The following is a 27001-nucleotide window of genomic DNA, read 5'->3' on the forward strand; positions in this document are numbered from 1 at the left end:
CCCGTAGAAACAATGAAGGAACAGGAGACATTCCCATCCTCCATCTACTTAAGCTGATAAAAAAGGCAATAAGTACAAATGGTAAATTATCAACAATTTAACTTCAGGTTCATAATTTGACGCCACGATTGTTAAATGAATGGGAAAGAAACTACATACATGTGAAAGCTCAAGAAATCACCAAACATGTCTTTCTCACCACTATGATGCCATCTTTTTACTTGAGCTGAGAGCACACACAGGTAAACTCAAATGTACATCACTCAAACGCAAAAGCATGAAGTTTTAATTTCTTAAAGCAATAAATCAAAAATACGTCTTTTAATTAACAATACATACGAGCACAATTGGTTAATTAAATCAAATGGCTATCAAACTAAATCAACCGTATGTAGCTCAGAACACAAGACTAGTTATTATAGTCATCAAGGTAATTAGTTATGAGTAGTAGTTTATAATAACAAAGATGATATCTATTAGTGGAAATTGAAGGCCTCGGGAAAGATTGAGAAAAAAACAGCACAGCTATTGAGGGGATATGCGAAATTGGCATACAGTGAGTAGTTAATCTTTACAGAGACACTGGGAATGTGCTAACTATCACCTCTTCTTAGAATCTATTCTCATTTCCTCATTTTCCTGCTAATAATTTCTCCTTTAACTTGGGCAGGAACCAATTGTATTAATATACGAAAAAAATCAATTAAGCTATAGTAACGGATTTTATACTCTATACCGGCTATTTTGTCTTCAAGAGGTAAGCGTGTCGATTCGTTAAAGCGCTCCCCATTATGAAAATTTTACGACAAGGTGGTGGCGGTGGGTAGGAGACAATTGTACGTTCCAACCCCACCACTAGGGGGGGGGGGGATGGGGGTTCTTGCCCAAATAAAAGAAATAGGTTCGAAGGCCAGAAAATAAATTCGAGGGGATGGTCAACACAATCCCAAAAACACATCAGAACCAAATGAGTTAATGTTGTGTATATCAATCAGAAGTCACTACACACCAGGTTTATGGCTGAAGAAATCGGCGGAATGAAACGACAAAGAAATCAAAACGCAAAATATGAAAATACTTTAAAACTAACAGTTCAAAAACACTCCAAACTTCAACTCGATTGTTTTTTCGGTCGACCACAATAAACAGGGCTTAAGTACTATCGAGATCTGTCAAATCAAGTACATAATTAAGCATTCAGAACATAATAAAGCTAAAATCATACCCAAATTTAGGCAACAATTTATCTATTTTGAACTAACTGACATTCTCCTTAAAGATCGATACAGTCAGATTTGATTCAAATGAAGCATGCATGCGCTGTGGCAATAATCAAACATTCGAAATCATTTGTATGCTTCGCTATTTGACTAAGTTAACAAATTTATGCTCATTAGTTCTCGTAGGAAAATCTCCACGGCATTCAAGTTTGAATGACCTCGTTGTCATGAACTGTAAGAGAGAACTGAGAGATATTAATATTACTATGACTAAACAGTTAAATCATCATCGAATATGTTCTAAGAAGTAGAAACTACTCCTACGTTCTGTCAATTAGATGTCAGAGTTTCATAGATAGACGTTCCTGTGGCATTAATTATAACACAAATTTAATTTTAAACCACTATCTTAATGAGCTTGAAGCAACAATCTGTATCACCGCATCACAAAAAATATCGTAAAATTAGACGATTTATTCGTTGAGTTTCTAACAGCGCCTTAAAATTTATCACGTAAATGGAACTCGAATAAAATCACGCGACCATTCAGCCGAAAAGCATAGCAATTCCGTTTCAAATTAAATTGGCGAAATTATTGTTGAAAATACTGAAGAGATTAAGCTGCACTAATACTGGCATAACAATACGTAGAGTGTTAGGAACGCCCCTTTCTTGCCCTAGAAATAAAATTGAATGGCCGGGGAGGAACATTTGTATGGTATTGTTCCTTCTTCATAGAGCTTAAAGCAATTTTATGAGCACAGCTTTTCCCAAATAACTTATATAATAGATGAAGCAAAGAGACAGAGCTCATGCATGTGAGTGTGGGGGGAGGGGGGGGGGGTGGGGTAGTGATTGAAACAATAGCTGATAATATTTATTGGTGTTGTCTTTTGTTGATTTATTTGTTTGTTTACGATGAGGGGTTTGCAGAGGAGCGCAGAATGGAGAAGAAAGGCATATAATATTGATTGTAAGGGAATTCAGGAATTATGGAATTGAAACACAAGAGAAAGCTAGAGGGGATAGAGAGTGTATGGGAGGAAAACACGGTATGAACGGAATCGTAGTATCAAAAGCAGAATAGAACAACTATATGATAAAAATAGACGAGGCGCTTCTTCTATCGTGATGATGAACATTAGTGTCATTTGTTTATTTATTATTTACACTACCATAACACAGAAAACAGCCAAAAGCTAAAAATACATTCAAAACTTACAAAAAGCACTAGCAGAAATTTCTCTTTTTCTTCAAAAAATATTTTCACTATTTTATGGCTTTGGACATTTTCTGTGAAGTTGCCTGCTTAACCATAACTCAATCCATTTTAAACTAACTGCGTAGGTAGTTTTAGTTCATCACAGCTATCATATTTAGAAGTTTATCATCAGGTTAACTAAATAACATTTGATTAAATGGTTGAAGTATAAATCGCGATACTACCGAATTTTGAGAAACAAATTGTTTCCTATTAGCTTCGTAGACACTAGGCGTAGATGAAAAAGCTGAAATTTAGGTGCCAAAGTATGCTCCAGAAAGACTTTCAATATTTGTAGATCGAAAATAAGCAATTTACGTTTCACACCAAAGTATACAAATTCTAGTCATTTTCTTGAAATTTCAAAAACCATTTTTTTGTTCAAATGTGCCAGAAAGCATGACGTTTACCATGAGGGGAAGGTTTAGGATAGGAAACAATTCCGATGTAAGAAAAAACCTGAACTAAACGAAGTCAATCATAGCCATCAATCATCAATTTAGCCATATTTGTTATTGATAGATGCACTATAGCGAACACTTGCTAAAAGCGCATGTAACCGGCGGCGGTGGTGTTGTGGAAAAGGAAAGGCAGAGACAAAAGAAAAGCGGTATATTACAGGTGATTTGAATATATAATAGTAGCAATAGTAGCACTTGAATTATATTTAAATCCGGCTGCAGCACATGTAGTAAAACAACAGGACAATGTTTTCAGGTCATTGCCGTGCTCGATGAAAAGCTAAACGCCTTAAGAAAAAATCAAACATACCAGCAGCTCTTGTTAAACAATGATTCATCAGTTTATCAAAATTATCATAAGAGGGCTATCATGAGGGACCACATGAAGGCCAAAATACGAAGATTTAAAAGTGAAATTTGAAAAGTTAACTAGAAAAACATTGTCCAGATCTTAGTTGACAGGCTTCAAAGCTAAATACCATTTGAGATTTTTGGTGTGGAATCATTAGACCTAATTAAAGGATGGTAAGTATCAAAAATATCTGACATTTATAAATTTATCATCTGGTCGTTGTAAAAAGATCGGTTTTCTGTGCTATCAATATGAATTGTCAATTCGAATTCTAACAAATAAGCATGAACAAACTGACAAAAAGATTACCTTGCATTCCAATCACATGAACTTAATTTTTGACCAATAGTTACAGAAAAACCGATCTTAACTTCTAATTTTGGACATTAAAGAGAAAAGTAGATAGAAAAACTCTCGCGGCGAAAGAGAGAAAGTGATTAGAGGAAAGTTCGCTGAAAATTGAGAAGGACTAATTTGATCTGTTACATGGCCTCGAATTCGTTCACGCGGCTCTTGGTGTTACCCTTCCTGATGAGATTGAGGGTCTTGTACTTATCCCTTCCCTTCTTGACATTGTCTTGATGGATCTTATCGTTGTCGGATAAGGCCTTCTGTTCTCTAACCGACTTGAGGTCTTGCGAGAGCTCCATTAGCTTACTATTCAAGCTCTTGTCTTGTGCCACTGCCGTTTTCCTCTCCAGCTCAGAATCCATGTTGCTCACACCCTCTGACGAAAGGAGTGTCGCTGCCTGTTAACACGAACCAATCTCACTTTTTATTAGCACCCTCATCAGCAACTTTCACTCAACTGCCAACGACAGATCTGATTACAGCTAAGTGACGTACACAAGGGCAATGTTGATTTCAAAAGATTCGGGTCTATGAAGACCAAATCATCAATCGGCTGGGGGGGGGGGTGGTTTATGTTTGGTGATATAAACATATAAACGTATCATTAAATTATTTTTCAGTCTGATCCAAATGCAATGTAAGTTTTGCCATGTAAAAAGCGAGTGGAAAACAATAGCATAGCTGTGATAGATAAGAAGTCCTTAAGAGCAAGAAAAGCAAAAACAAACTTCATATTCAGACAGGACATCTGTCTGACACCAGTTTCCTATTCATGTTTTTACTGCAAATCAATCTGGCCTGAAATTATCCGCGATTGACCTCTTTTGGAATTGAAACAGTTCAGGAAAATAGGGAAGACAAATTGACAACCTATTGCTTTAGAACATTTACAAGTATACAAATTTTGAGAGCAATTTCTATCTCGCCAATAAACAAATGAACAAAGCCTAAAATTTTAGACATCTACTTCGGTACACATTCGACCTTTATTAATAGTTTGTGCCCTCAATTATAGTTTATAGTTCTTTGGAGCGGAAGTTATTATTTCTGAGTTGAATGACATATGAGAAAAAGTGCTCCCGTCAGAGTCAAGGGCCTCGGGAATTACATAGGAAAAAGTTTTGAGCGTTTGTAGCACGACAAAAACGGTCAATAAAATTTGATGCAGGATAACTATTAAAAAAACAAAAGTTTCCGAAAACTTATTAAACATAGCCGACAGATTGCCGGAATAGCTGCGAAAGAATAGACCTGCGTGCCATATAATAGAGATAGAAACAGATACAGATCTAAATTGAAAAAAATCGACGCCACTCAAAAAACTAGGTAAAAAAACATTCAGCGATAAATTAATAAAGCTTGTTAAAATTCATTCCGCAGAAGCCTCTTATTAGGGACCTTTACTGCACATATGAGTTCCTTTGACCTTAAACAAATTCAAATTAAACTTAAGTTTTAAAGTGCAAAAGTCATTTTATTGAGTGAGGTAAGTCACGTATGATCAAAATCTAATCACGCAAATGAGCAGAGAACTTCTGCTAAATTGAGTGAGAAATGACGTCAAGCGCGCAAATGCCGTTAGTGAGAGGAAAAAGTCATTCAGAAATATTGACTTTTTCAGCTTTGCTGTGTGAACAAATGTAAAACGAAAAAAGAGCGTCAGACGACGAAACAAAAAACATAGCAGGACAAGTCCTGACGTACAATTCAAAAACTTATCATTGACTAAACAAAAAACTAGACGCATGTGAACAAAAAACAACAAGCGAGAAAGCGGATTTTTGTTCAAACACCGTTTTCTCACTCTTCTTTAAAATTAGAGCAAAAAATTTCACGACCCAAAACAACTCGCTTTTTCGCTCCATTTCCTGTTTCGGCGTGATCAAAATCACTACTCCAATTTGATTTCAAAAATTATGAAAATATGTGAACAGATCTTAAAAAAAGACAGCGCCCCAATACAATTAAAATTCTTTGAATTGGAAAAAACCAAGAGCACCGCAATATCGCAGCTATAAAAACTTTTCAATGAGGAAACTAGACACTGAATTAGTTAGTACGGATAGCCTCTGAAAACTAGTTTTTAAGAACAGCCCGATAAAAATTCAAGAGCCAATGGAACAAGTAATATTGCTGCATGTGAAAAAAAACTGATTGCAAAAAAACCGCACCAGAGACTACAGAAAAACTTTACCGCTTCGCCAGAATAAAACAACCACTTCAAATTGACTTAATAGTAACAAAATCGAGTGCATTTCTTTGAATAGTCAAAATCGTAAAAAAAAACAAACTTAAGAACTTTGAAACTCAAGGACTTGCTTATCAGCCTTAATACTGACATTCATTGACCAACAAAAAATTACAAAATCGAAAAGTAAAGTCAAAAACAAGACGGACAAATACTGACAAAATATTGAAATATAATTTCTTCGATTTATGCTCGAAATACAACTTCGGATATTCTCAATTTTAAAATTTAGACAAGAGCAACTTCAAAGATTGCTCTAATTTGAGCAGAAGACTTAATTAGACAACATTCTAAATTTTTTAAAGAAATGAGCTATCATGAAAACGATTAAAAGAATACTACCTTCAACGACAAAATTACTGTAAATATTTATCTATTTTCTAAATATGCAATATGCACAGCTTAGAAAACTTCTGTTGCACAGTTAAAGCTTATCAAAGACGGTTACGACTTTAAGTTTAACAACAGGGAAAAATTTAACTTGAAGAAAATCTTTACAAATAACAGCAGAAAATTTGAAAAAACAAAAAACTATTCATTTTGGACAATATTTCATTAACACCGCACACCTATAGAAAACATGAACACATTTAAATATCTCAAATGGGAAAAGAATCGAAAAAAAAACAAGAAAATAGACAGAAATCAAAAACCGTTCTCTAATCACGAGAGCTGTCAATGTCATCAAAACTCGTACACTAAAAATATTCTCGGGCCGATCAATATACAAGACACAAAATTCAACTTGCAAAAAAACTTACATTGACAATAGAAAGAGCACGTTGGACGTCAACTTATGAACACAGCCGGCAAATTGCCGAAATTTTCACCTGAGTATCAGGAAAATATCTAATTGGGCGTGCAGTTTCAGATATATTCTAAAACTATACGTAACTAGTTTCTAAACCGAAAGCTATTAAGCTTAATACTAATTTCAGCTGGCAATCACTCTAATGATCTTTGATAACCTCATTCACTATGATTTAATGACCGGGCATCATCTGTTTATCACGTTTCTTTTGATTTTGCTCTTTTGGCCGTATTAATTATATTGCGTAATTCAATGCGTGAAAAAAAATTAAACTACCCATTCTGTTGAAACATGGAGTTAGGTAAGTCACGAGTCAAGCGTGGATGTCGTGACTTATGTAAAACGAAAAACGTGATCAAATTTAATAAAAGGAGAACGCCTAAAAATAGCCGTTGAGAGGCTGACTGCGGCTATTAATGAAATTGTGGCTGAGAATTTTAGATCACGTGAAACGCAAAACGTCAAGGGAGTAAAAGTCACTCGAAAAGTCAAAATGGTCAAGCAAAAATTTTGCATAAAAAAGGCTGCAAATTGTGAAAGCTTTCTCAAAATTGATACTCAAAATCAAAAACTCAAGACTAATACTAAAAAATCAGGGCTTAAGTTTGGCACACCATTGAGCTTTAACTAGTAAACATTCAAAAAATTTAAAGAACAAACAAGTTCAGAAGTCAGTTTTTGAGTGAGGTAAGTCACGCAATTGACCTAAAAGCAGAAATCACGTCACGCACACGAATTTTAACTGCAAATGAGTAGAAGTGAAATCAACGTGAAATTGCCGCATGTGAACAAAAAACAAGCGAGAAAACGGATTTTTGTTCAAACACCGTTTTCTCACTCTTCTTTAAAATTAGAGCAAAAAAATTTCACGTCACAAAAGCACTCGCTTTTTTGCTCCACTTCCTGCTTCCGCGTTACCAAAATCGCCACTCCAATTTGACTCCAAAAATCATGAAAATGTGTGAACAGATCTTAAGACAACGCCCTAATACAATTCAAATTCTTTGAATTGTAAAAAACCACGATGTCCCTAATAATAGCCGCTATCGCTTCGCAGCTATTAATAAAATAATTATTGTTTCCTTCTAAGATTCCTGTAGGTAGATTTTGTCTGTAGCTCTTGATATTGAGACATTGACACAAATTAACCTTAAAATTAAACATAACCGGCCAACGTCAAATGAGTGCTTTCGAACGACTAGTGGGGGCCCAAATCTATGGCAACCAGCTTCAGTCGGGTGTAACTAAATGACAAAGGGGGGCTTCCAATGATGTCAGCAGCCGTTATTACATAAAACCAATAAAACTTAAAGTGAAAAATAAGAAACCAATTTCGGCACGCTTTTCATTTGACTTTCAGTAGTAATCTGTCGCAACTTGAATTCAGCTGCTGACACTTGTGAATGAGAGAAAAATTCGGGTAACGCAAAATGAAAAATTCAAGGGCGTAAAAGTCTCCCGAAATCAAAACAAAAATTCCTTGAATTAGTTCTAAAAAATTCTAACTCTACGTATAAATTAGGTGACTCTGTTGAAGTCACTGAGAAAATCTGGCGGTGATCGAGAACCGCGAGCGATTCGAGATGCCAGCCAGAATTTCGAAGTGATTTTAGGCAGAGTCACGTAACCTTGCTTGAAACTTTCAAGTTGAAATCTGGCTCTGCATATAGGAAAATCTGGCATTTTAAAAATTGCACAAGCGTGCTAGAAAAGCTGTGCGTAAAAACGTTTGCATTGTAAAGTAGTAACATAGCCGGCAGATTGCCGGAATAGCTGCGAAAGAATAGACCTGCGTGCCATATAATAGAGATAGAAACAGATACAGATCTAAATTGAAAAAAAAATCGACTCAGCTCAAAAAACTAGGCTAAAAAACTTTCAGCGATTAATTAATGAAGCTTGTTACATTCATTCCACAGAAGCCTCTTATTAGGGACCTTTACTGCACATATGAGTTCCTTTGACCTGAAACAAATTCAAATTAAACTCAAGTTTTAAAGTGCAGAAGTCATTTTATTGAGTGAGGTAAGTCACGTATGATCAAAATCTAATCACGCAAATAACCTAAAAACCTCCGCTAAAGCGAGTGAGAAATGACGTCACGCGCGCGAATGCTGTTAGTGAGAGGAAGAAGTCATTCATAATATTTGACTTTTTCAGCTTTGCTGTGTGAACAAATGTAAAACGAAAAAAGAGCGTCAGACGACGAAACAAAAAAAAAACCAAGAGCACCGCAATATAGCTACGCTCAGCTTACAGCTTCGCAGCTATAAAAAGAAAGTTTTGTTTCCGCCTTCACTTCCAACCAAAACGTGCAATTTTTGTCATTCGAATTATCACAGCATCATTTATGCTTTTCAACTTCCTTCAGAAGACAACAATCAGCTTCCGTAAGATCTGTGACATTATCAGGCACCAAATTTACACTTCGGTGTAAAAATATGAGAAAGCCTATGATGCAAACTATATAAACCACAGCCCAAAGTAGAATAGAAGGAATACAGATCATTTAACATTTCGGTTCTTTGTGAAGTAGGAACTCAAAAAGTTAGTGTGGTGCGTAACGATTCGTCTTAATTAACCTCCTATCTTTGCTTTTAAAAAATTGGCATAGCATACTTCAGTTTCCTCCTCGATTTGCTCTTCTTGGTGATTTGCGACGTCTTGGGCGTCCTGGGTTGAGCTGGCGGATGAGCTGTTGTGGTTGTTAGTAGCAACATTACTACTACTCTCCTGCTGTCTGGCGCTAGCATAGTTGAACTGTTGCTGTTGTTGCTGCTGCTGTTCCATCTGTTGACGTCTCAGCTGTTCTGCCAGCTGTGCTTGCATCATGAGCTTCTTGTTCTCATCGGCATATTGTGAGGCCTGTTGTTCTAAAGCTATCTTCTGTTCCTCCTCCTCTTGCAGTTTGCGCTGCATCTCTTCCTAAATCCACACCGAGTTTTGAAAACAAAGGAATGTGCGGAGAAATTAAACTTTTCTAAATTTCTTCTGCTCAGATTGAGTCAACCCAACTAGTCTGCCATAGATATGTAAGTGGGTCAGTACAATTTAACTACTGTGCCAAAGCACCCCAAATATACCTATTACAGATAAACCAGATAGTGAACAGAGAAAAAATCCTAGAGCAATGTTTCAAAATCTATTTAATTTACTAAGGTTTTTACCCAAAAGATACCCCCCCAATCGTTCACATTTCAACTGCATTTCATCAGATAACTATTTTCTGTTCACTTTCCAAAAACATAAAACAGATATTGGACAAGTAAAAACAGAAATTTTGAACTTACAAAAAATTTGTTCAAAATCCAATGTACATTAAGATTTTTACCATCATTTTAACATTTTTACCATCATAAATGAAAATCTGAGTCATCTCTCTAACTTGTCAAATTTGTTATCAGCAACAAAATATAAAAAGGAAATTGCATTAGATGGCTTGAATTTAAAACAGTAATAATACTTTGATATAATCATACTAAAGCACAACATTGATAACGTTAAGTAATTCGAAGAAAACGAAGAAAAAAATGTCACTATTAGTCGACACTTTCCCAAATTGCTGTTGATTTTGTGAAGTTAATGTTGCCAAAACAAAGAAAACAGGAATTACTCTGAAGTCAAAATTATCAGAAGCGAAGATTATTGCACCTCACTTGGTTACATGATACAGGCCAAAGCACCCAAACAGTTATAAATGACAAAATGACAAAAATTCTCCAAAAAAGTCCGACAAACCACAGAGAATGTTAAAATGTCTATAAATACCTTAAGAACCTTAAAATTAAATTAGCAAATCCATTTCAATTAAAAAATGCTTTGAAAATACTTCAAGTAAACGAAAAAAACGTTCGGACCACATTGTTACTCTCTCATAAATGCTGCATGAACAAAAATTACTCTCTGCTTTCTGACTTTGTTGATTTATCTGACCCAAACACTTAATTCCCACCTTTGACTTTTCCTGTTTCAAATACTCTCCGACGAAATCTTATGGATAAAAAATCCAACCATACTCCTCGAGTCGTAACATAATTTGAATTGTAAAAAAACCAAGAGAAGGTCATAATTGCTCCGCTCACTATCACTACTGCAGCTATTCATTCTTGAAGAACAATAGTCTATGGAATGCCCAGAGGTTTCATTCACATTAAAATAATGAAAAAAATTATACATGTACAATTGAAACTGTAGCGTATTTTCCTTTTCATGCAATCTGACGACAATAGATACTATTCTTCTTAAACCATTATGTTAGAATTTTGATCAGAGCATTTAAATAGAAATACTAAGATGTATTTCAATCAAGAAGAATCAGTCCAATTGAGATCTATTATTTTTTTGCTTCCAGAAAAATTATAGTTTTTCCCAAAGGTGTGTATGTGGAATAGAACAAAATTAAGCAACAGTAATAAAATGTCGATATTTTAACAGTATAATGATATATATACCAGTTGTGATGGCTGCAAATTCTAATTAGGCTACACATTATGAATGCAAACTCGCGTTAATTCATTCGAAGACTTCAGGAAACAACATTTTTTCCCACGGAGCAAAGGAAGCAGTGTACCATGATAACATCACACATATTTAGGATGTTTAAATAAAATTAACCACACGATGATGAAGTTTCAACGTAGATGACTCAATTAACACTCAAAAATTCATAACACTGGAATGACGATTTGAATGTTTATGAGTCTGGTTTTACGGGGCGGTTCCTTATGCATTCATTAGGTATACAACTGACACAATAATTATAACCATTACGCCTTTTATTCATGACCAGCTGCAACAAAAGCCACTGAAAGATACAGACAAGTTCTTTTCACATGATCAAAACCAGCACGCACACACACACACACGCACACACACACACACCACAAAGTTGTCTACATGTAGAACGAATAATACATGTCAAACTGAAACTCGCCGCTCATATTACACTCACATAACCTTCGGTACGACCACCATCTGAAAACATCTAAAATATCTGATCAATGTGAGATTAATTAACAGATATTGAAAGGTATACAAATACCAACAGCAGTGGTCAGTCCAAGTTTGGAACTCATTACAGACCATATAAAAGAAAAATGGCCATTATTGGTACATTACAATTCTACACTATATAATGAATCAATTTGTGATGAGAGATCACTGAAAGCTACTCCATAAGAACCATTACTCGCACGTTTTATAAATGATGTCATATGAAATCTGCCGTAAAATATCTTAATCACTCCATTAAAAAAGTATATGAACGCTCTCGTTCACTAATATTTTTACAAAGCAAAAACGTTATCAATCTTGTTCTGCAACCGGACCGGGCTAAAAAACTGCTCTATTTTCAGAAAACTGTAGAAAATAATTGCAGCACAAGTTGAAGTAAAAACAGTTGAGAAAATACGTCACTGCCAGACAAGATCACACCGCGTAACAATTTTCGGACCAATAAGACGGTGTAACACAGAAGACGCCTGTGAGGTCCCTTTGCATAACATTATATAGCTTGACAAGACTACCACAATCTGATAAATCAACTGAGCGCGGAGGGTCAAACTTATAAGATTGACAACCGCCCATCACACCATCGCATACTTTGAGACCAGCAAGGCGTAAAGCTCTAAGAGCTGTTCGGCCACTTAATGCCCTCCAGTCGCAACCTGTTCATCCTGTTTTTGAGGACTAAAAGTCAAATGGGTCAGACGAAAAATCGGTCAAGTGAAAAACCGCATTTAAAAAAGACTGCAGGACTAATATAATTGCTACAAACGTCGTTTGGAAGCAATTAATAAACAACTCGAGCTCAAAAGCGCAGGACGATTAACGTCGATCGACTAGAAGGTAAACGTCGGACGAACTGCTCTCAGAGGATGACCTGCGAGGGGTTGGTTTTGATAGTTGCAAGCTTATGCTTCGGGAGGCAAGCCTCTCTAGTTAAAGGCGCTGAAGAAAAGTGTTTGCTGTGAGGGGTTTCCCAAAACTGGAATCTCCCAACTTAAGAAATCACTGCAATTCAAAAATATGAAATGTATTTAACTCTGTTTTTTGGGTCTCCTTTTTCTCTATTTTGGACTCCACCTCTGAAAATTGATTGACAATTTAATTTATTACCGAGTAAAAGTGTCAATAACATTGGTGCCGAAATAATTAAATCGTGTGAATGGTCACGATATAACAAGCAGAAATCAGAATGAACAATGATAATAAAAAAACGCGGAAGCATGATGCAAATTTAAAACATAACCGACTACCGTCGGTCGAATTGCTCTCAAACGACCGGGGAGCGGTTGGCTTCCTCAGTTTAGTGACGGTTTAGTGAGGGTAGTTTTAGCTTGATACGACTCTGCAACTTTTAGTTTTCTAGCCTTGTTAGTAAATAAATCAAATCAAAAACTGATATTTTAAAAATTTGCAAAATATTCATCAGCAACACTTGAAAAGCTTCGTTGGCCAGTAATGATCGTTAAACTCAGAAAAGGACGAAAATATTTAAAATTTTTGAAAACAACCGCAAATTTTAACAAAATCTTGCTAAAATTCTAGATATTAAAATCTTCAGAACCAATTGATTGTCTCGAGAGACTATCCAGTATCCCTATTTCAAGCTTCAAATAGTTTCACTGGCTTATAAAGATCCATAAACTTGGAACATGATGATAATGTTCTGAAATTATGAAAAATTTTGATCAAAAAATTGCTTAAGCTGGAGTCAGTAAAAAATTGATAACCATTCCATTAACACTAGAAACTATGCGACAGCTTATCATCAAACCTTGGAGGAGGAAAATCCTGGTGCCGGAAAAAATGATAAAATCAAAAAGATTCAAAGATCTTAAAAAATTTTCAAATATTTTTTAAAAATTATTGATAAAAATCCTTGAAAAACATTCCATTACATCTAGAAGCTATGCATTAACCTATAATCAAAACCTAGAGGAGGTTATGCGGCTCTTGAGGCTGGAGAAACCTCAAAAATGACAAAATTTTCAAAAAACTTTACAACAAATAGAACAATATAGCGTAAAATCTGAAGATTGATTTCTATTGGTCCAGAAATTGGCAGTAGCATACACCTGGTAGTTTAAAATTTAAAGGTATAAAAAACTTGACCTGTGATATTCTCCTGTAACTTAACTACGGAGAAACTGTTGAAAGTCAAGACTGCAGCAAAATGCAGACATCTATGTACTTATGTTCTAAAAAAAAATCAATAAAAAATAATTAAAGTTATATACAAATTCGAGCGAATGCAGACTGTGGAAAAACTTAACAAGCCATCCAAACTTTAAGGAAGTGACAACTCATCCAAAATCAGTTCAAGGATGCTAAAGTCAACTTCATTTTTTTGAATACTTGTGGCGTTTACGTCTGCAAAAATAACCGTTCGATATCTGCTTCGTTAAAACATTAAATACGCACCATTAGACGATAAATATAAAAATAAGACTATCATCATTCGACTTCTTGCAAGACCAATTTTACAAATAAAAATAAAATCACACAGGCAGAAAACAATTTAAAAAACTTCAAACGTCAATACAGTGTGATCTAACTGAAAAGCAGACTGTCTAGTTATCTTGGTTCTGACCTCTGATCACAAAATACACTCAGAAACAATCGAATACAATAGAATCAATAGAATCAGAAACAATCGAATACATCCATTCAGTAATAGCTGTGAGTGGATCAAGTTAATAAAGTTATTGTTTCAACATTTTTCAGAGGGAATATATGCGGGGCAGGGTTTTTTTCTTCACGTAATATTGAGAAAACCAACATTGCCTTGTAGCATCTTACGCTAGTTTTGATTTTCAGTAGAAAATAATAAATTTTCAAACGTTTTAATTACGCTTAAAAATTCTTTCCTCGTAAAGCTTCTCCAAAAAGTATAAATTAACGACAACAACGTCATTGAGTCTATTTACTCGCTTTAACTTGAAACTGTTTGTTTACATATGGTGGACTGACTATCTGAGAAGCACATCTTATTTGATCTCGTTAGTTGATCGCTCGGTTAATTTCAGTTGATTGATAGTATGCCATGTACCAAATCAAGAATAAAATCTTTTTTAAATAAAGCACAAGTTGTCAAGTTATAGAGAAATATGAAATAATTACAAAATGCCGCCTTTTAGCTTTTTCAAAATTTATCATCATCTAAAAATGTATGTCTTTTAATGCTTTGGATTTTCACTTAACAGACTGAGAAACTATTTCACCATACATGTAAATTTGGCACTAAGAACATAGGACAGAAACGGGACAGCGCGAAGTGAATCTGTCACTTCATCTTTTTCTTATTGATTCCGCTTCATTGAGGATCAATTGATTTTCTTTATTTTGACATAGAGCTAATTGGAAACTTAATCGGTTAATGATCAGTTGTTTAAATAACAGTATACGTAACAATAGGTTTCACATCATTTGTTCTGAGTTTGTTACTGGATTTTAAAAGTGAAAATTATGATCCTCGAATAAACCGAATGTAGAGAAGCTGAAAAAATGAATTTTATTGACTTCCGGATTGCTCAAAAACTTTGATAACTGATGACCTAAAGTTAGTAAGTCGGGCTCAACCGAAACCTTTCAAAATTCATATTAACAGCAGTCTTCTGATTTCCTCCTCAGTTAAGCTTGGAATCATTTTTACTGCCAATTAGGTTTGATGCGACTGAAAGCGAAGCGTGATAAAAACCGTAAAAGAAAAAACCTGATGAGAAAAATCGGAAAAAAGTGGCATCTCGTTAGCTTGCAAATTTGAGATATTACTTAAAACTTGAAACTTTCCAGTTGTTAGAATTTTATTGTTCTAAAACTAGACAGATAACAGAAGTGTGTCCGATTCTTGAAACAAGTCAAGGACAAACTTTCAGAAATAAAACAATGCAGCCAATTTATCTTCTAACTACCCAGACCATTTCATTCAGTGGACAAAAATAATTACATAATGTAATTACAATTGATCTATGCACAATGTTTCCTAAAAGATAAAACGACGTTCATTGAAAAACGAAAGAGCATCTATGCGTCAAATCTATCTTCGATTGAAAAAAATTCAAAACTAGTCAGTTCTTATTAGAAAAAACCTCTTATTAGAATTCAAATTAAGGCTGCAAACGTTTTCTTTAAAAGTCAAGAACTTAAAGGAAAAAGAAAGAAAAAAAGTGATTGAAACTTTTCTGTTATCTTAATTCTTCTGCATTGAATTGTTACCCTTGTAGACATTCTTCTACAAAGTTTTCATAACAAGCATTAAACATATTAAGCATTTAATCAAGAATGCATCATGAGTAACTGAAAATTCAATAACAAACATTTAACATAGCAAGCATTTAATCGAGATTGCATCATAGGTCACTGATGAAAATTCAATTCAACCTTTTTAAAATTCACTGTTCTGATTTGAAAACCTATTTCTGCAGCAATTTAAATACATAGTTGAAGCTTCAATGAATGCCTATATACTCTTTTAATCGGCACGGGCATTTCGAAAATAAAAAAACTTCACAATTTTCCCAATATAAAAAATCGCTCAACATGAGCAATTGCAGTCCTGGAAAATATTTTGTTAAAGCAATATTTGCCAAAAGAAGAAACGAACTATTGAGGCAATTCGAATAAAAGATATGAAACTTTTGAGTGGTCACCCAGTATCAAATCATCAAGTAGCAAAACTAGAGCGCTGATAGTACGTATTTGAAACACTCTTTATCGCACGTTGCTTTATCAGCTGAGAAAACAGATTGGTAAGATAGTGAACATCAAAACAAGACACTTTAAAATATTTACATGCCTTGAAAAGAAGCAGCAAATATCTGTTACGAATTCTCCGAGGCTTATTTCTGACATTGGTAATTGACGCCCTAACGTTTAAATGTAGGGCTCAACTGAAACATTTCAGAGTTTCATATTAAAAGCAGTCTTCTGAATTTCTCCTCAGTAAAGCTTGGAACCATTTTATGGTCAATTAAAAGTTTGATCTGACTGAGAGCGAATATTTTCGAGAACCGTAAAAAAGAAAAAAAAACATGATCATTTGAGAAGAAACCGGAAGGAACGTGGCAACCTATTAGCTTGCAAATTTCTAAGATATTACTTAAAAATTGAAACTTTCCAGTTGTTAGATTTTTATTGTTCTAAACTAGACAGATAGCCGAATTGTGTCCGGTTCTTGAAACAGGTGAAAGACAAACTTTCAGAAATAAAGCAATGCAGCCTATTTATCTTCTGACTACCGAACCCATGTCATTCAGAGGACAAAAAATTTATTTAATGCAGTTATAATTGATCAATGCACAATGTTTCCGAAGAGATAAAGACGTTTATTGAAAAACGAAAGAGCATCTATGCGTCAAATCTATCTTCAATTGAAAAAAATTTAAAAACTAGTCATCTCTGATTAGAAAAAAAACCTGAATTAGAACAAAATTAAGGCTGCAAAATTTTTCTTTAAAAATCAAGGAAAAGGAAAGAAAGAAAAGTGACTAAAATTTTTCAGTCACTTTTCTAAATCTGCATGAAACTGTTTTCTAAATGAATAAGGCAACGGAAGGCAATGATATCAAATTAATCATAATATCAAATTGACGCGACACTAACTTGTGATCCTTTGCACGCATTGTTTCATGAAACCAACAATTTCTTGTGAAATTAATCCCCATTGCATCTTTAACTAAGAGTAACAAGTGTAAGCAGTAACAAGTGAAGCAGTTATTTTATCAGCTGTCTGAAAACTTAAGTGTACAAGCAGTAGCTACCCTTCAAGCAATAGTGCAAGAGGGTTGATTGTGCTTGAAATATCATCTATCGCACATTGCTTCATCAGCTAGGATACCAGCCGATTGGTAATATGGCGAAAATCCTTCTTTTGTTTTGGTTAAAGAATGAGCTACAATCGAGCATGTAACAACTGTTACGTCTTACCTGATATTTGAGGAACTCGGCATCTTTTTCTGCCTTGGTTGCAGTAAGATTTGACTTCAAACTCTCAGCTTCAGCCTCTTTACTATCAAGTCTGTCTTGGACCTCTTTGTACTCGTTTTGGATCTCTATCATGCGTCTGTTGTATTCCTCCTTCGTCATCTCGCCCTCTGATACCTTCTGGGCAAGGGATTCCTTCTCCTCCAGCAATTGTGCACGCTCCTTTTCCATTTTATCGATAGAAGCCTGTACAGCTCCCAGTTGGTTCGCAAGGCGCTGGTTCTCTTCTTTTGACTGTAGAAGCTCCTGCTCGCGTTTGTTTTTCTCCATTTCAGTAACCAACAATTTCTGTTCCAGCTCTTTTGCGCGCTGTTCGACCAATTCAAGCTGACGCTTATTACGCTCCTCCTTTTCCTTCTCAGCTAACCTTTTCTCCATTAACGCCCTCTGTTCCGATTTCATCTGCTGGACCTCAATAGTATCTGGTTTTCGACGCCTCAAGTAAAGCTCGTGATTGCCCATGCAAATGGCCAAGATAGCTTTGTTTGTCTTGGGCTTGTCCACTCTCAGCACAAAATCGGGCGACTTTTTGTCGAGGGGTTTGATTGTGAAGTTTCGATTACTAAATGAGATGTTGCTGATTTCTGACCAGGGGAAACCGATACGGGGTGTGAGTTTGTTGTCCTTTTCGTAAACGTTGATGCCCAAGGCGTCAACTCCTAGGAGCAGGTCGGTACCCTTCTTGTTTTTAATGGAAAAGTAGCTAACTCCGTACATATCTAGATCTTGGGCTATTTTGAGATACTCCTTCATTGCATCTTCTCTGATCATTCCTGAAATTGAGACCACTTTTTCGGACATAACAACACTAAGAGCCTCGTTCAACATCACATTCACAATTCAAGCTCGCAAACACAGCAACAAAAACAAAATTACAACAAACTCATTACATTCCATCTATGGTACCTGTTCACCAAACATCATATAATTTGAATCAATTCTGAATATATCGATATTCCACAGTCACAGATGGCAATAGATTTGTGATCAAATTAAATCAACAAAGTGTGACTTTACCTTTGTGCTCTGCATGCCATTCGCTGATCTTCTTGGCCCAGTCTTCTGATGTGAAATTGGGGTGCAGTTCTTTCACTCTCTTTGGCAGCACCTTCCCGACTTCAATGTCCCTCTCAATATCCGCTACATGTTTGTCTTGATGGTCGTTATACTTTGCCTGCATTGCGTACGACGCCAACAAAACCGCTGCTTCTGGGGGACAGTAAATGGAATCGCTCAAAATAGCGTCCTTAACTTGAAGGAAAAATAAGTGGACGGTGATGTCCTGAATTAACTCATCTGTAGCATCTTCGGGGTAAAATTTAGCTTTGAAATTGAACTCGAGCTTGTCTTGCTCTTTGGGCAAATCTTGGTCTTTGACTTTTTTGTTAAGTTTTAGCCATGTTTCCTGACCTGTGTTATCTATGTAACTTAGTCCGAAATACCAGAGCTCCCTAAGTCCGATCGTTTTGATGACTTGTTCAAATAGCTGCTTGCCAGTTGTGGCGGGGGTGATGGAAAACTCCATTTCAGACTCCATGGAGCTAACTTTTACGTTCATTGTCTTCGGTGCCGGCATTTTGACTCCTTGAGAGTAACAATAAACTGCAGATGTGATTAACAAAATTAACCAGCTAAGTTAATCTGACAAAGCAGCACAAGAGTGGTAAATGTATGACTACAATGCTGGTAGGCTGGTATTTGAAAGATATTAAAGAATTCGCTTTTCAAAAATCGTTTGAGTTGGTCGCAGTTAATAACAAACCAACAATTTTATACACATAGACGTAAGTCTGAAACGAATAGAAACTCAATTACAGCACCACATATGTTTAGTTTTCATACTGCGCCAAGTACTATAAAGCGTGACAAAACAGATTGAAATAGCACTTTGATATCAAGGCGCAGAGCTGCACGTCAATTCGTCAAATATGGACAAAAACGTTTTGTAATTAAAAAATTGGATCACATTATCGATTAGAGTTAGCAATCTTTCGGAGCTTAAGAATAATTAAAAACTAATAAAAAGTGAACAAAATACTTCGGTGTTGCACAAGTTAATAAATTAAATAAATGAACACTGAACGCAGCGACCATTATATCGTTTGTAAAACTGAACAAAGCTATCCTAGACGGATCTAAAAATTTTATTATTTACAAAAAGGTTTAAATAATCGAAAAATGAGATGACAACTTAATAAAAAAACACGAAACACAAAAAAACGTAACGCAAAAAAACCAACCTAAGTGGTTGAATAATGGGGTGCTTCCAGCTCTACGTCTTCACAAAGCATTTGGTATTTTCGAAATCAATAAGACAAAATAACAGCAGGCAGACTGCCGGAAAATAGCTTCGATAGCTTCGTATATCTTCAGTCTCAGAAGACGATTAGCAGACCAAGTTATGATGGGTCGACTTGTTTTTAGATAACCATATTAGAGTCAGTCATTTACCAATTGACTTAATTCTCCTTTAGCTCCTAATGTCAGGATACCTATCTTTATTGTGTGAAAAATTCATATATGTATGAGAAAAACAATTGAAGAGGGTGGCTTTGTGGGCATCCTAATTCTTTGTTTGTATTTATTTTTCTTAATAGATTCCTATGTGTGGGATTCACTACCGATTGCAGGACAAATTTTTGCCAGTGGATTTTGATGTTCAACCAGGTCATACTAGAGATCAACAATCGCAATTTAATTGAATTTGGTAGCTGTAAAACCTTAGGATGATTTTTCAAAGATGACAGCAGAGCTTTCTCATAACTTGCTTTATGTCGACGATTAAAGGCGGTCCCTCTTGTTTATTCTTGCTTCAAACATCTGTGTGGTTTTCGACGGACTAGATCTCTCAGTTCAGGAGAAGATCAACGGACAAAGGCGGCCTAGTAGTAGTAGTAGTTCAGGCTTTAGGGTCTTCCCAGGGGTGCTCCAAGGCACCCTTGTTTTCGTGTCCTATTTCTATTCGATTTTCGATCGTGGGTTGCACATCCCACATTTGCATAAGATTCTCCACGTACAATTGTTGTTGAAGTCGTATTTTGTTTGAAAGAAGTTCCAGTAGATTTCACTCACAGTTTTTTTGCTCGGTAGTTGTGCTGAATTAGAAGGAACTTTGGAAAAGATGTTGTAAAGTAGTTTGGCTCTGTGAAGGAAGTTTTCATCAGTCTTCCTGAGACGATTTTTTGCTATTTTTAATTCACCTCTTGCGCTTTGTCTAGTCTTTTCAAAGTCTTGATATTCGAAGTTTACTTTGATGTCGAATTTATTGTCAAGTAACGATAGTAAATGTAGTAAATCGTGCATTTCGACATACAGGCTTAGGGGCAACAGTTTAAGTGCTATTAACTTTTCTTTGTAGGTGCAGTTCCTTCCACTTAGTATCAATGAAGTGGCTCTTTTTTGTAGTTTTTCAATTTTCTCCATCTGCTGTCTATTTGGGAGCCAAGCTTGAGAACAGTATGATAGTATTGGCACGACATAGCCAGTGTAGGCATTCAATTTATTTTTTAATGAGGCGCTGTCGGTCATGCTTCGTTTTATTTGGTAGAATGCTTTTGTTGCTTTCGAAAGCCGGTGATTACAGTTGCTATTCCAATTAAGATTTTTGGAGACAATCAAACCAAGGTCCCGTTGACTATGAACCTCTCCTAGCTCCTGATTTTTTAGTGGGGCTTTTTGTTCGCTTTTGAGAGAGAGAAGTTTACATTTTGATGCGTTTAGTGTCGTGTGATTTCGATCGCACCAGTTTTCGATTCCTTCCACGTTTTTTTTTTAATTCTTCCTGGTTTAAGCTAATCAGTTTGAAGTCATCTGCGAAACCGAAATTTTCAGTGAGAGGAGTTTCTGATGGAAGGTCATTTATGAAGATGAGGAAGAGCGGAGGACCTAAGATTGACCCTTGTGGAACACCGCTAGTGATTTCTAATTTTTCGGACAATGCATTATTTATCTTGACGCACTGTTTCCTTCTATTAAGGTAGCTTTCAATCAGTTTTATAAGATTTCCTCCAATTTCGAAAAAATGCAGTTTTTCAATTAGTTTGCTGTGGGAGACTTTGTCGAAGGCCTTTGCAAAGTCTAAGTAGAGGACTGACAGCTCAATCGTTTTCACATCGTCAACTTTGGCATACAAAGAGTTTAGAAAAAGTAGTAGTTGAGTTGTTGCAGACCTCCTCTGTCTAAATCCGAATTGGTTTTCAAAGAGATTGTCTTTGCAATGTGAGTATATTCGGTTGAAAATTATTCTTTCCGACAGCTTCGAGACGCAGCATAAAAGACTTATGGGTCTATAGCAGTTGACATCGGCTTTACTTCCCTCTTTATATACTGGCGTGATTTGACTTAGTTTCTAGAGTGCCGGAAAAATTCCTTTATTCAGGATTGTTTGGAACAGTAATAGGAGAGATTTACTCAAAGTCTTAGCGCAATTTCTGAGGATAATATTTCCTAGGTTATCAGTGCCTGTTGATTTGTTCAGGACTAAGTTTTGCGAGAGCTCTTCAATTTCCAGGCGCGAAGTTTTTATAGAGTTAAGTTTACTTTTAGTGTAAATCATTTGAGAAGGTTCTTTACTGTTATATACACTTTTGAAGAACAAATTGAAAAGGGTGGCTTTTTCGCTGTCACTACTAGCTTTTTCGTTACCGAACTTGATTGTTGCTGGCAAAATAGAGGGCTTTCGGATACATTTCAGGTATTTTTGTATACTGCTAAAACGCCTGCTTGAGAAAATTTTGTCTTCGAAAATGTTTAGATCGATGTCCAGTTGTTTCAAAATCTGCTTCTCCAGCTTCTTTAGTTTGAGGAGTCTACTAAGATTCAAGTTTTTCCAAGCCTTCTTTTTGGTGTTCAACTGCTTAATCATGTGAGAAGTTTCCTTATTGGCCCAAGGAGGCAGTGCTGCTCGATGTTTCGTTACTTTAGGAATGTGATTGTTGATATGGTGTCTAATCCATGTGTACCATTGGTTTAATAATTCGTCAACATTACTAAAACAGAAGGGTTTGAAGGCGTTTTCCTCAATGGCTTGATTCAGTTTTTTCCAGTCAGCTCTTTTGAAAGCAAATTTACGGCACGTGTTTGAGTTTTTGATAATTGTACCGAGAAACACAACAGAAGTCAGAATTGGTAGGTGATCTGAACACTGCTTCTTGTATCTGAACACTGCCTCCTTGAATTCAATTACTCTTTGCTCATTTTTAAAATTTTGATGGCCTCGTGAAATTTATTTGAATTTAGTATGCGTTTTGGGACAACTATTAGCAAACGGATTAAACATATTTACATGAAAAAATGTTTAACTGTAGCGTGAGCCAAAAAACCCATTTGCTTTGATATCTAAACGAGCGTCGTCAAAAGTTCTGGTAATTTTATTTCCGAAGGTTTCTAGCAAAGTCTGAAGACAGGGCTCAACTTCGACGTAATCACATACTTCATCGAGCAAATTGGGAAATGAATCTCATATATCGTTGCGCCTAATGTGGATATAACCACGTTTTGGAGGGCAATGCATTCTCTGTAAAATTGTATCATTTCAACGGGAGCGCATTCAATCAGCATGAAATCTAAAGAATTTGCCTCAGTTTAATCAAGGATCTCTCATTTGTGAAATCTCGCGAGTATGTAGCTGCTTCTCTTCTGCTTCTCAAGGATCTCTTCATAAATAAAAAGTTGAAGAGATCTTTGGTACTCGTTCAGCCTGTCTTCGCGTAAAAACGAAGCATCCTCTCACTGGATGACAAGAGATATTTCTATACTTATCGTCTATACCTAGCTATGACCACACCTCACTATCAACAACTCACCAATACCAGTAAAAGCCAAAGTCAAAGTGCTTGGTGTTAACTTTGATAGTATGCTCAATTTTGGAGAACAAAGACTATAAAAGCACAATAACATACTGAAAAAAATTGCTGATAGCGACTGTGGCTGCACAAAAGACACTCACATTTGCAATTCCACAATCAGCAATACAAATTGAAACCACCAGCAAACACAATGAAACATTGCTCTTGGTTCAACCAATAGGATGTGTAAAAATGACATCAATGACATACACAATTGTTGTTAAGGGTGCCTTGGAGCACCCCTGGGAAGACACTAAAGCCTGAACTACTACTACAATAAGGGTGAAAAGCTGTCTGTTAGAACTCTTATTTGAGAATTTGTAGCAATGTTGATGACCGCTGTCAAAAACAAGAAGCACCGCAAGACGTAAAATTCATTTTAAACTGCGGTAAGAACACCACAGACCTAAAAGTGATTGACTTGTGCGAAAAACCAGTAGCTGACCGGCTGGATTTAATACCAGCAGTCCAACACGACAGCACTGCACATAAAAATCCGCCCTATTTGCGCTTTCCCCCGATGTTGACGACGCCTCCTGGCTACCCTAACCCGGGGACCGTAGGTCACCCACCGTAACGTAGATGCAGAAAGGTCACCGCACCACAAGTAAGTTGTTGATAGGCATTCACATCACTAATATATCTATTTTTTTTTTCATTATGAAAATGCAACTAAGGATCCAGTTGCAGACGGCAATAATTCGGTTGAATTTATGAATGGAAGGATAGCTACACCATACATTGCCATTGCTCTATCGGGTCACCTTCTTGAGATTTGATTACTGTTTCATTAAAAAAATGGTCTGATGGTGTCATACAAATTAATAACAGGTGCATAAAGTGATGGAAAGTTTTGCAAAGTTCTTCCAAACAAATTCATAGTTTTCAAGTTAAAAAACCACAGTTAAATCTCATATTACGACCTCGTCAAATCCAGATTACACTTCAAAATACAGGCGAGACAATCAAATTTTTTTGTTTACCATTACATAATCCTTACAAATATCATGAATATAAAAAATAAAAATATCATCAAAGAATAATTGATGTCGAGACAGCCACTTTCTTTCAAATTTCATCGCAATCGCAGACGAAGCTCGACCATAAACTTCAAGATTGCTGAAACAACTATCTTCAAAACGAAAAGATCGCAATAATAATATCATATCCAACCTGAGAACAAGTCAGTCTCACTCTTCCGAGGAGCATCCGGGGCTCTAAAACACTGAGAAGGCACGATTGTTGCTACTTCACTAGGGGCTGTTGTCGAAAAGAGGATGTTCGTTTTATATTTTATCCAACTGATCATTTGAAAAAATACCAAATTCAGACGCAGAACTGGGATATTCCCGACTCGCCACTTGATACGTGTTGTGGAAGGGTGTCGTTTAATTAATAGTTAAGTGAATCTGCTTGAAGTCACTGACAACTTCTGGCGTTTATCGAGCACCGCTGAGCGGTTTGAGATATTAAGTCAGAATATCAAAGTGACTTCTGCAGTCACTTAATCATGCTTAAAACACGAAACTCGCATGTTTTAAAATGACGAAATTCAACGAAACTCAACTTCTGGTTAAGTAGCAACTTCTGGCATTTCAACTTCTGGCACTGAACTTTCGGCATTTTAAAATCTGCACGTGAATGTTTTAAGTTTTCCATTTGCTGTGCCATATGGCCAACTAACTATAGTAGCAACCCCTGTGCAATTAAGGTGAAGAAAAGTTGGTTTAAATAGATTAAGATTAAATAGACTGGTTAGCTCTGTTGGTAAGTTTGGTGTTCAATGGATGAATTTAATCCTCGCTTTGGTCGGTACCCAATATCAGTTCTATCATTGTGGTAAATTAACCAAGTCAACAAACATATGTCAGTTTCGTTGATTTCGCTCGAAGCCCGAGCTTTGTCTAATAAGTTATTAAATAGTTTCATATATTGTATGCGAAACATGACAAGGAAAAAGTCAAACAGTAGTGGTTCAGTCTTAACATGTCAACATTGCTGGTCAACAGTTGATGAAACAACAAATTCTATTGGGTGCGACAAATGTGGTTGCTGGGTACACCACACATGCACAAAGATTCCAACTGAAGCGTTGCCATACATGTCCACCGAAGGCGTCTTCTGGTTTTGCAATGAGTGCACTCAAGCCGTGAAGAAGCTTGTGAGATTGAAGACAACCAGAGAGATGGAATTCAAGGAAAACATAAACAACAGTCTACAGGAAATCAAACCGACACTGTCAGGCCTGAAAGCTAAGTCAACTACCTCTATAATTCGTCCCCAACCAAAACTGTTAAATGTCAACAATGAAAGCTCCCCAAAGATAGATACCAGTTTGGAAATTAAAATTTTGTGTATATCAGAAATTTCCTCACAACAAAACTAAAATTATTTGGACAATATGCAGCATGAGATTAAAGAGACTCAGCGAATCATTGATTTTCATGGAGAAGATGAAAAAACAGTTTCGAATATCAAACGTGTAGTTAAATTTACCAAATCAAGTTCTAAACCAAGATCGCTGCTAGTGACTCTCAACAATTCCTGGACGGAAAGAAAATTGATTGCAAACGCTCATAAAACTAAGTACTTTAATCAATAAAGATCTTCGTTAGCAAGTCTCTGACCAAAGAAGAGCAAATCAAAAAAGGGAATGTCTAATCAAACTGTATAAGCTGATTATTGAAAATGGATAACTGCGCAAAAAAATTCGAATCTTCAACCAGGAAATCTTCTATGGTTAGTCTGAAAATGAGGTTTGTCAATGGTGACTAAATGTGAAACATTAGTCCGAAGAATATCTCGAGTCAGTTGTATTCAATATACGCAGTATAATCAATCGAGATAATCGCACTAGACTTGCTAACTGCAAAAATTCGAGAAGTGTAGACTTCTTCATGCTTACAAAGGCTTGGCTTCATTGCTCATTTCACGATAATGAACTATTTCTTCCCAATTATGGAATATTGCGATCAGAAAGTAAAACTGATAATAATACATCGAAACACGAATGTGTTTTGATTGCTAACAAGAAAAATTCTGGTCTCTTGACAAACTTCACTTTATACAGGCATTGATGGAGGCGTCCTAGCTTGTTTTCTCAATTTTAATTCTCGGTAGATTTTACTTGTATGTTTTTGTGCCCCACGGAATTCATCATGACCTAGTTTTTATGCTATATCACTTCAAGATCGATATCTACTGTTTGCGAAAATCTTTGCACTGTCAAAGTCTTCTATTCAACAATTGTGTATGAGATTTCAATTTGCCGGAAATTGATTGGCACGATTACCCAATTAAGAGCTCAGATAAACAGAGTTTTGTTGTCCTAATTAGCATTTACTGGTTTCAACAGACCATTGATTTCCGTACTGCAGCATCAGGTAGCCTCGATCTCGTCTGAGTCAACCCAAAAACAGAAATTGTATCCTGCAAGAAAATTAATCTGGACATTAGTTTGTTATC

At 36.0% G+C, this 27001-nt stretch overlaps 2 protein-coding genes and 1 long non-coding RNA gene across 3 annotated transcripts in view; all 3 read right to left on the reverse strand.

Annotated features, from left to right (window-relative positions):
- Positions 1–27001, reverse strand: part of LOC142341678 (protein rogdi homolog) — a 415549-nt gene that overhangs the window by 172982 nt on the left and 215566 nt on the right. The window lies entirely within an intron of this gene.
- Positions 3634–19514, reverse strand: LOC142341674 (radixin-like). Its single transcript, XM_075392815.1, has 4 exons — positions 18708–19514; positions 17634–18463; positions 9324–9629; positions 3634–4043 (listed from the first exon to the last, which is right to left on the reverse strand). Exons 1-4 carry the CDS (start codon positions 19264–19266, stop codon positions 3777–3779), a joined length of 1962 nt encoding a protein of 653 aa, XP_075248930.1. The 5' UTR covers positions 19267–19514; the 3' UTR covers positions 3634–3776.
- Positions 24488–25795, reverse strand: LOC142340975 (uncharacterized). The gene is made up of 2 exons (XR_012759101.1): positions 24710–25795; positions 24488–24655 (listed from the first exon to the last, which is right to left on the reverse strand). It is a non-coding gene; the product is annotated as an uncharacterized LOC142340975 (long non-coding RNA).

This window comes from Convolutriloba macropyga, chromosome 6 (genome assembly GCF_964194025.1).
Source record: "Convolutriloba macropyga chromosome 6, txConMacr16.3, whole genome shotgun sequence".
Taxonomy (NCBI): domain Eukaryota; kingdom Metazoa; phylum Xenacoelomorpha; order Acoela; family Convolutidae; genus Convolutriloba; species Convolutriloba macropyga.

Coding starts and splice junctions, on each gene's coding strand:
- LOC142341674 (XM_075392815.1), bottom strand. CDS start 19,266: ATGCCGGCACCGAAGACAATGAACGTAAAAGTTAGCTCCATGGAGTCT. Junction 9,630..17,633: donor CCGAGTTCCTCAAATATCAG/GTAAGACGTAAC, acceptor GTGTGGATTTAG/GAAGAGATGCAGCGCAAACT. Junction 4,044..9,323: donor AAATCGAGGAGGAAACTGAA/GTATGCTATGCC, acceptor TCGTGTTAACAG/GCAGCGACACTCCTTTCGTC.